This window comes from Mastomys coucha, unplaced genomic scaffold (assembly GCF_008632895.1).
Source record: "Mastomys coucha isolate ucsf_1 unplaced genomic scaffold, UCSF_Mcou_1 pScaffold9, whole genome shotgun sequence".
In the NCBI taxonomy this organism is placed as follows: domain Eukaryota; kingdom Metazoa; phylum Chordata; class Mammalia; order Rodentia; family Muridae; genus Mastomys; species Mastomys coucha.
Window position 1 is genome coordinate 49,680,629 of NW_022196915.1, and position 10,916 is coordinate 49,691,544.

General features: G+C 43.1%; 1 protein-coding gene across 1 annotated transcript; it reads right to left on the minus strand.

Moving 5' to 3' along the window:
- Positions 1–7,438: 7,438 nt before the first annotated feature.
- On the minus strand, positions 7,439–9,665 carry Defb135 (defensin beta 135). The gene is made up of 2 exons (XM_031362798.1): positions 9,608–9,665; positions 7,439–7,608 (listed from the first exon to the last, which is right to left on the minus strand). The coding sequence occupies exons 1-2, from the start codon at positions 9,663–9,665 to the stop codon at positions 7,439–7,441; spliced, it is 228 nt and encodes a 75-aa protein (XP_031218658.1).
- Positions 9,666–10,916: the final 1,251 nt, after the last annotated feature.

Consider the following 10,916-nt stretch of genomic DNA (forward strand, 5'->3'; position numbering starts at 1 on the left):
AAAAAAAAAAAAAAAAAAAAAAAAAAGATTAAGCTTGTTCTAGATTTAAAGAGCTGTTTTCCACAGAGAATACGTGATATAAATTTTTCCTCTGCCAAAAATATGTCTACTTGGGGGCGCAGTAGTTTGCCCAGTCTGGGACCCTCTCACAGCCAGGTAAAGCTGTCGACAGTCCTGGAACAGCTTGTTGGGGTTGAGAGGTGACTCCAGTAGCAGGCATAGCTATCGAGAACACAGACATGAGGATGCATAGGGGAAGTTACTGCATGCTGTTCCCCCTGCACCAACAGGAATTTGGTCTCAGGTTTATACACTTGGCTCCTTAGTCAGACCTTTGGACTTAGGCTGAGTTCGAGTTCCCTAATTTCCCAGCTTGTAGATGGAAGGGGCCTGAGCTTCTCAGCCTCTAGAGTTACAGGACTTAAGTTTGCCAAATAAACACATGAACAGATTATCAGAATGCTTAATCGTTAGGGAACCATGAAGGTCACAATGAATTAACACTACATATACTGGTAGGGGTAATTTTTTTTAACCGAAAATACCAAGTGCTGGTAAGAATGATGGCCGATTAACACTCTTTGCTGGTGGAAATGCAAAATAGTGTAATTTGTGAGATACAATTAAATATATTTTTTATATATCTTAATAACCTTACTCCATGATAAAGCCGGCTACCTGCCAGCAGCAGTGTTTCCCTGCCCCTATGGCTATCCTCAAACAGTGGTTGTTAGCATCAGGGCATCCAAAGCCTGTGGGGACGCATGGGTGGGTCTCAGACCTGTTGCCAGGGCAACAGCCACCATATTCCCAGAATCCATTGAGCTCACCTCCCACCTTTACCTGCGACCACTACGTCAGAACATATATATATATATATATCTCCATGGGGAACATTCCTCCATCTCTCTCTCTCTCCCTCCTCTCTTTCTGCTATTGTCCCCTCTCTCCCTCTCAATTAAACCTCTTACTCGTGGAACTGTTCGGGCCTAGAATGTGGTATGTTCTGATGCGACCCGCCGTTCTAACACATCATTTGGTGCCGTGACTTGGATTTGGCAGTTCCATCAGCAGCCACTGCACTGCCCTACAGCAGGGATCAGCAGAGGTCATGACCATGTGGATCGCAGCACCAGCAACCATGGCTGCCCTGAGTACGTGAGTTCGCGGCCCCCTCAGCTGGTGGCTACAACAATCACAGGCTTTCATCACAGAAGCTGCCGATGCTAAAGACACCACCACCAAGTTGCAGCTGAACCGGAGCCGCCCCACGCACCACAGGACATACAAACTTCTACCATGTAAGCCGTGCCCCACCTGGTCTATCAGGTGGGGCTAGCCTCTGCTCAGGCCCACACCTACCCATTCAATTTCACGTTTTCCATTTACCAGTACACTATAATACTCACACAGACACCGGCATATTAATTGGTAGGATCAGTCAAGGGGGGGACCTCCAGCTTCCCAGATACCAGCCTTCTCTGGGAACCACGGAGTTTACAGTCACGCCTCCCAGTTGACATATGTCTTAGGACTTCTGCCCATTGGTTGCTCCTCCCTCGAAAGCAACTCTCATTCCCCACTTTTTCCCGGCTCTTGCAGCTGAATCCAGGGTGGGTTGCTTTCCACAGCAGGCTGCTGGGGTCTGCTGGGTAGCCACTAGGGGGTTCTTGTGACGACTTGAACCACTAGCTTTGGCTGTTACTTCTTGGTTCTTGGACTGTTCTCAGGACACTGGTACGAATAGTCCAACTACCTGCCAATGGGGGTCAGAATGTCTTTGACCATACCTCCAGGCACCCCACTGGGATGTCTCCTGGAAAATCTCAAATCTTTGAAGCTAACACCTGACTTGAAGGCGTCAAAATTAATATACCTCTGCAATAAGATCTGGATTAAATATCAACTAGATGGGAAGTCAAAATGGCCACTTAATGGCACCCTAGATCCAACTATTTTAAGGGATCTTAATACATACTGCCAGTGAGCTGGTAAATGGAAGGAGGTTTCCTATGTCCAAGCATTTGTCTATCTCTGTTCCAATCCCTCCTTGTGCTCTTCTTGTTCCTCAACCCAACTTCTCTTAGCCATAAAATATATACAACCTCTGCTAGATGATGCTACAATGCTAGATCCAGCTAATGAACCACCCCTTTTCGCCGCAGACCTGTCTCCATGCCATTGAAAACCCAAACTGCTGCCTCAGTTTCTCTTCCTCATCAGGATGCCCCAGAGCCTGCTATCTCTACCTCTCCAGACCCCTCCCCTTCTTCAGTGCCAGCTGTGGGCCGTTCCAAATGCCCCACATTGACAACTACCTCCTGTCACCCGCTCTAAGGCTACAGCCAAACCTCTAAGTCCTTCCTCCCAGAGACACCTGACCCAGCAATGGTCCTACCTCTAAGGGAAGTTGCTGGAGTAGATGATCTTGTCAGAGTACATGTTACGTTCTCGCTTAGTGAACTTTCCCAAATAGAAAACAGGCTGGGGTCCTATACTTCTAACTCAAGTTTATTAAAGAGTTTCAGTATATCACTCAATCTTACAGCTTGACTTTCTATGATGTTCATATGAGTCTTACTAATAACTTACTTCCTGAGGAATGCAGACGAGTCTGGGAAGAGGCAAGAGTATATGCAGATGGAATTCACCAAACAGATGGCACATACCCAATTGGCTCTGAGACAGTGCCAGACCAGGATCCCCAGGGGAATTACAATTCTGCCGGTGGTATTTTAGCCAGGGATAGGTTCATTACTTGTCTTCTGGCCGATCTTAGAAAAGCTGCCTTAAAGCCAGTACATTTTGAAAAACTCCAAGAGGTTGTCCAGCTCTTTGAGATATCCATCTGCGTCTGGGATGTCTGAGACTAAGAACCCACGAGACTCTTTCCTCCCACCCCAGCAGACTGGGATCCCATGACAGCCAGACCTGGCAGTGTGGTGAGCGCCGGCAGTCTCCTGCGTCTGGCAAGTGCCCCTGAGCTCTGACTGGACGCAGGTCTCCCTCCCATCCTTTTATTTCCCTGGCGCCCAACAAACCCCCAAAATGCCCACACAAAGAACTCAAAACTCAATTGATATAAATACAAGCTGCATACCTAGACAGGGCAAATGTAGCCCATATTATTCTATTGTCCTTCTGTGATACCCATAGCTACCCGTGGCTCTTTAGGCCACGTGGACCAGTTTCATCTTCTTCCTCCATCTTCTCTCTGTCCTTCTCCCCTCTCTCTGTCTCTCTGACCCCTCTCTAAAACTTTTAGCCTTGTCTTTTTCCTTTGCCCAATCACAGGCTCTAGCCTTATATTTCACTTGACCTCACCTGCATACAGAAAGCAATGTACATTTCCTACAAATCTAAGAACAACTAAAATTACCTGAAAATATAAGGAGCACAAAACATATCTTCTAATACTTAGACAATTTATTGAGACCACTGATCATCTGGACAGTCCCTCGTTCCTCAAAACGTTGGAGCATCAGTCTTCAGCCTTCTGGCCCAGGATCATCCGACAGACATTTGTAATGTAGAATTTTGAAGAAATGACTACCCTGTCTTGGTAGAGATAATCTGTCAACTATTCTCATAGGTATGTCCCTTTTCTGGACAATATTTTGTCTATAGATAAATTGAGGCAATTCTTGACTAGTGGCTGTCTCATCACAACTGGAGCAGCTACCCTGTTGCTCAATTTCTTCTTTGAATCCAAGAAAAGGGTGCTGTCAGGAGCAGACATGTCTCTAGTCAAATGATCTTTAATAAAGAGGTGGCCATAAATGTCATATTCTGCGCCAGAAGCCTTTGAAGACTATCTATGCAAAGCATTTCTGAACTGTTAAGCCTTGACTGCTCTCAGTCATTTCTAGTTGAAATATCTTAAAAACACCCTAACATTTAACTCAGAGCCCAGAATTTGCTATCTGGCCCTTAACTTGTATGCTTAATCATCTAAGATCAGTTTGTAATGGCAGTTAGAGAAGGACTGGGTCTAAGCTTTGTAGACTTAAATGTGTTGTATAGGCACAATGCTTATATACAGTAACAATATTAATCTCAATTTTATATCAACAAAGAAATTCATACCAATAAAAACCTTAAATTTCTATCAATTAAATTCTGTATCAATGTAAGAAATTATAACTTGAACTTTGTATCAGTGATAAAGATTTCTACCAATGTAGGATATAGCTATGCAATGTTATTAATGTATATTCTCACCAACCTGAAGATAGAAAGATATAGATATAGATAGATGCTCAGAAACATCTTTATATCTGCCCCAAACTCACAAGTCACATGATTTTTTTTAACTGTTAACCAGATGAACATTGTAAGTTGATTTTCTTTGATACAAAGGAGTAGTCCCCGTGGATTCTAGTCTGATATGCAAACTGACTGGAGGTGGTCACTCACCACAACAGGTAAGTGATGAAAATTAAAGTTCACTGTTCTTCTTAGAAGCACAAAGACTGAGACAATGAGAAATTAGCACGATTTTAAACAGATGCAAATGAGCACTTCCCATGGCTCTTCCCCAGACTCAGCACAGAAAGAATAGACATGATGCCAAAGTCCTACCTTCTTCCTGGAAGTGGTTTTTCTGCTCATCCCTAGACAATGCCTTCAGATCAGGGTTCTAACTGGCCTGGATGAAATTGCCTGCAAAGCACCTATCTCATTAGTAGACTCCCCCTCCCCCCAGACAGAATGCCAGTGAAGGGATTAATAAACACCACACAGCACCAAAACAGAAACTTCATAGAGAAATAATACAGTATCTGAATTGAAATCTTCAATGAGGAAGTATTGTGAATTGCTATCTGTTTTTCTGCCCTCTCAAGAGGGGTGCCTGTATTCAGGTGAGGTTAGGTGAAATCTTAATTAGTCAGATAAGACTAGAGCCTGTGATTGGCCAGTAGAAAGGAAGGCAGAGATGAAAGTTTTAGAGAGGGGACAGAGAGAGACAGAGAGACTGAGATGGAGACAGGAGAGACAAGATGGAACCTGTAGATCAGGATGATGAGCTGGAACCATGTGGTCCAAGGAGCCATAAGTAACTGTGGAATTCACAGATAGAAAATTGAATAATGTAGGGCACATCTGTCTAGTCTAGGTATGTAGCTTGCATTGGTATCAATTCAGTTTTGAGTTCTTTGTGTGGGCATTTTGAGGGTTGAAGATTTAATGTTATAAATCTGGCTGATAAATTACAAGCCTCTGGAGTTTTCATTTTACGGGACTAGGGGATAAGAACCAGTGGGGCAGATGGCTTGGGAAGATCTGGGCAGTCCAGAAGCTGGCTAGCTGAGGGAAGATGGGGGTGGGCGAGCTGGAATTAACATGGATTGAGTTTTGATAATTACACACTACAAGAAAGTATAACACCAGATAAGGTCAAGAAGAAGAAAAGATCAGCAAGCTTGGAGACATATACCTGACAATCAGCCAAACTGAAAATAGAACAGGAAAAAGAATATGTAAATGTAAAGTTGAATTTTTATGTGATGTACATACAGTACAGTCAGGCAGATATTGTGTTGAGAGTACCAGAAAAGCCAGGAAGAGTCAGAAAGCTTATATCGAAAAAAAGTGCAAGTTCTTTCTAATAATTCTTTTATTTTAAAAGTATATATATATGATCCTTGCATCTAAGAATTCAAGTATACACAACAAAAATTGGCAAATCTGAAAGGAGAAGTTGATGACAGTACAATATTAGTAAAACAATTTCAATGCTCACTTTTCACAATGGATAGAAAATCCAGAAGCCAAGTGTTGTGATGCATGCCTGTGATCACTGGAAACGAACCCAAGGCCTCACACAAACTGAGCTACAGCCCCAGCACAACTGAAACATTTAAGTGATTTAAGCAGTAGAAAATAAACTACTGAGTATGTCTTACAAACTGCAACATACTCAATACTTCAATTTAGGCGTTTTCCAAATGACTTTTATTTTTCAGTATTTTCTACATCAAATTATGAACAAGCACATTGTGAATAAGGATACATAGGCAAGCGCTCTAACCTCGAGCTGTGCCCCAGTCACAAGCAAAGACATATGACCATTTAGTAAACATCTATTAATCAGAGGTGAAATACAAATTCAGTTACCATGTATCATTAGTATACATACCCCAGAAGGTGGTAAGGGATAGAAAACACTAGCCAGGATCCAGAATATTTAGAAACAACATAGAGAATGGAAATTGGTGCAAGCAATCTGAAAGACAGAGGTGAGATTTCTGGGTCCGCCATGGCATGTGGATCTACTAAAGTCAAATGTGACCTATTTAAAAAAAAAAGGAAGAAATGTTTGTCAAAACACTATAAAAGCCCCAAACTGGACACTATAAATGCAATCACTTAACTACATAAAAATAGTCACAGTCATGTCTTCCGACATAATACTGTGCACTGTTGAGAGACATAATGTAGTTACATGGTACAATGGAATGCATTTCAGAGTTTGACCTGAGGAAGTACCAGCCTGGGCTCTGGAGATCTAGTTTAGTTGTAGAGCCCTTGCTTAGAATGAATGAGTCCCTGAGCTCTGTCTGCAGCCCCATAAAAGTACATCTCTCTTTTTAAAAAAGTGTCGCAGGAGTTTTAGTCTTTATTTTTTTTATTGATTGATTATTTTTTTATTTATTTACATTTCAAATGTTACCCCCCCTTTCAGATATCCCCTCTGAAAACTCCCTATCCTACCCCTCCCCCTACTTCTATGAGGGTGCTCACCCACCCACCCACTCCGACCTTACTGTCCTAGCATTCCCCTACACTGGGGCATCAAGGCTTCACAGGACCAAGGGCCTTTCCTCTTATTGATACTAGATAAGGCCATCCTCAGCTACATATGCAGCTGGAACCATGGGTCCCTCCATGTGTATTCTTTGGCTGGTAGTTTAGTCCCTGGGTATGGAAGCTTGCAGCCAACCATCGGACTGAGCACAGGGACCCCAATGGAGGAGTTAGGAGAAGGATTAAAGGAACTGAAGGGGTTTGCAACCCCATAGGAAGGACAACACTATCAACCACTCAGACCCCACCCCCACCATGAGCTCTCAGGGACAAAAGTACTTCTTAAAGAAGTAACTACTAAATGGCTCCATTGATATAAGGTTAAAAACGGGTTCTGGGACTTTTCCTTTAGAAGCATCTTAGGAAATGTCCCTTGCAGGGTAAAGAGAAAAGTGATGGTGACAAGGTATTTAAAGTATTTCCTAAAGGAAGGAAAACAAGAAACATGCTATACAGAAACACCGTCTGGCAGAAGCCATCGTTTTAATAGGACAGATGGCAAAACAGCAGCAAACTTGCTTCTTGTGTGTTCACCAGCTCTGTAGCACCACTCTGGGGACAAAGGCGCAGGGCCCATCGAGTGTCTCAGAATCCCCAGAGGAACCGGCAGAAGGCCCCTGAATACTCACTGCTACTTCACGAAGAGAACAGGCATTTCCTTGGCCTTTATACAGCACAGCAATTCAACACCACATAAAGTGTGAAAAATTTCGTCTTTTGGACAGTGATTCTTACACATGCCTTTTAGATTCCAGCACGTATCGTAAATCCGTTTTATGTACATATTCACTCCACTTCTAACTGCAAACAGAGGGAAAAGGGTTAATATACAGTTATTGTCCCCCCACCCCCTGTGTCACATGGCCAAGGATAAGTTAGACTTCTGGCACTTCATACATTTTTATAAGAAACTCTACATAATCAATCCTATATATATGTGTGTATATATATGCATATACATATATATGCATATATATATATCTCCTATCTTATGACTACATACCCCTTCTAGTTACTTGGACCTCATTTTCCAAGGACTATATTAGGAGACATTTGCTCCCATGATCCAAAATTACATGAGCCACTCATCAATTTATATGAATATGACAACACAATATATTCAGCTTGCAGCCATTTTCAACATGGAAAGATCAGACAATAAAGAAGTTCTAGTGGTATACAGACTGTACCAGGAAACTCAGACATACCCCACGATAGCTTTTGATGTCAAAACTTGAGTCTGAAGAAAGGAAGATCAACAGCCTAGCATGCAGAAGCCCTTGGTTCCAGCCCTGTATTTCCAATAACCTTCAGGATGACTTTTCGTTATGTGCCCCATTACCTGTCCTACCTTAATTACAAGGGACTCAGAGGTGTCCTATGGGATAATGGTAAGAAACAGTTGGAAGTACCTAAAACCCATGCCCAAATCTAGCAACATTGACACTTAAGTGCCTCTGGAAGCCAAGAAATAATGGGCAGGTGGTATGGGGGGGGGGCAGTTTATAGGAAAGGGTATAGCCCTGGGTTATCTTGCTCTTCTGTGGTAAGCCTTGGTGTCTCATCTAGCTGACAGCATAGAAGCATGGATTGAGCTTTGACCTGCAGAAAGAATCAATATGTGCAAATAATCAAAATTGTATGATCAAATTCTACTAGCAAGTAAACTTGCCTGTGTGTGCTCACGAGCCCCGTAGCACCTCTCTGGGGACAAAGAAATCAAGAGGAGACACTGTGCAGTATCCAGAAATCCTACCACACATAAGAGCAGCAACTATCTCAATGTGTTTCCTGGTGTCTGTCTTTTAAATGTTTCACACTTGGTCCTTAAGTGGCAGCTTGTGAATTAGGTTTGAGGTAGGAAGAAGGAGCTTTCTGAACATCCCCAGAAACCTACAAGCCAAACTGTTTTGTGAAAGCCCCCACTTCAGTTGTTAAGTTGAGTCTTCTCCATATTGTACAATGTTTGTTTTTATCCAGAGCAGAGAAAGTCTGGCTATTCATTCTGATGCCCCCAATAGGATCCCACCGTTACAAAGTTATTTAAAACAGGCTTACAGCTAGCTCAGCTTTTAGATTCTTCTCCACACTAACATTTACCTTGACTTCTAAATAAGTAAAAGAAGTATGCACAGGGGACTGGCAAGATGGCTCAGTGGGTAAGAGCACTGACTGCTCTTCCGAAGGTCCTGAGTTCGGATCCCAGCAACCACATGGTGGCTCACAACCACCCGCAATGAGATCGGACACCCTCTTCTAGTACGCCTGAAGACAGCTACAGTGAATTACACTGGAGTGGAGCAGGGCCAGAGTGAGTGGGGCCAGAGCTCAATTCCCAGCAGCCACAAGATGGCTCACAGCCATTTGTACAGCTACAGTGTACTCATACACATAAAATAAATAAATAAATCTTTTTTTATAAAAAAGAAGTATGCACAGCTGGGCGTGAGGAACAAACTCCTAGAGTTTTCAGGGAACAACTTTCCTTCCATTCCACCTCCTATCTGTGCTCTAAGAATCCCATCATTCCACTTCTGCCCCGTTTCTGCCCACATGAGTCCAGCCTTACCCATAGGCCTCGCAGATGCTCAAGAGTCAAATTCAGAAGCAGTTTGTTCTCAGAAGAAAGCCATCTCTTGTTAGTGTCCCTGGCATCTTTTCTTCATCCCTACAACAGCCCATACTATCCATTTCTGTCCATGTCCCTCCCTGTTTCTGCTTCTCTTCTCTCAGCACCACCTTCATCTTAGTCTTACAGACGCTCATAACCTAATTCCATAAGGAAAGGAGTTCATTTTACCTGGTGGGACATAGGAGAACAAGACAAAGAGCACAAGAGTCAATTGTAGGCTCTGCATAGTCAAACCAATGCGTAGAGTCATCTGAGGTGCAAAGAAGAGCCACTCTCTATGTGGATATAAGGACTTATGTGGCTAGTGAACCTTTGGGGACAAGGACATCTGCTTGCTCCACTGAGCAGCCCAACAAATGCAAGATCTGACTTTGAAAACAACAGCTCATCCCTAACACCTGCTTGCTGTCAGCTGCTTGTCAACCAGCAACCCAATTTACACCATACACAGTCTCATTCTAAGCCCTACTGGGATTCAGTGTAAATGTCATTGCATCTTCAGAGTGCACCCATTTAACAGATGCCTAGGATGTTTACAAAAGTGTATGTCTAGCGCGCATCATTGGTAGTGTTGGTGGTGGGTATTTTCACTCTTACACATTCAAAACTCTGATGAGAATTCTCCCCATTTGAAAAACAAGTCCTCTGCATGGTAACTGGAATAAATCGCTTTCCCAAGCTCCCGCAAATCATCAATGCCAACAGTACAATGTGCACACAGGTCCTCCTGACCCCTGGTGCGTGAGAGTTGAGGACTGGCCTAACATGATTCTGATTTGGCTGAAAGCTTTTTAGAAAATAAGAGCTCCCCAAGAGTGTAGGATAACCCCCATCACCCAACTCAATTCCAGAGAACACACTGAGTCATGGTCTTCTGCTAACCGTGGCACATGCTTAGGTATATATTAGGCAATGGGAGGTATGCCCAGGAACCTTGGTAAACCTCCTTCCCACTGACACACTCACATATTCACATTCCCACCACCACTGTCTTCTAAACCATCCATCGAAGTACTAATAATCCTGACACAATTCTACTTCATGAAATGTTTGAGAAATAAGAATCAGCATTCCTAATAACTTAGCAGCTTACTTAAATCTTAATCAGAGGAAAGTAGATCAATGTGAGAGTAGCTGCCTACTGTGAGGTGGTAACTCAGTAGGACCACACAACTATGGCTGTTAGTGTGTGGAGTTAAACACTGGGTTAGATCTTGTCAAACTCTTGAAATTTGAAATTTGCACTTAAATTCTCCTTTTTTTTTTTTTTTTTTTTTTGGTTTTTCAAGACAGAGTTTCTCTATGTAGCCCTGGCTGTCCTGGAACTCACTCTGTAGACCAGGCTGGCCTCAAACTCAGAAATCTGCCTGCCTCTGCCTCCCAGGTGCTGGGATTAAAGGCGTGCGCCACCACCGCCCGGCTAAATTCTCCTTTCTTTTTCTTTCTTTCCTCTTCCTCCTCCTCCTCCTCTTTTTCC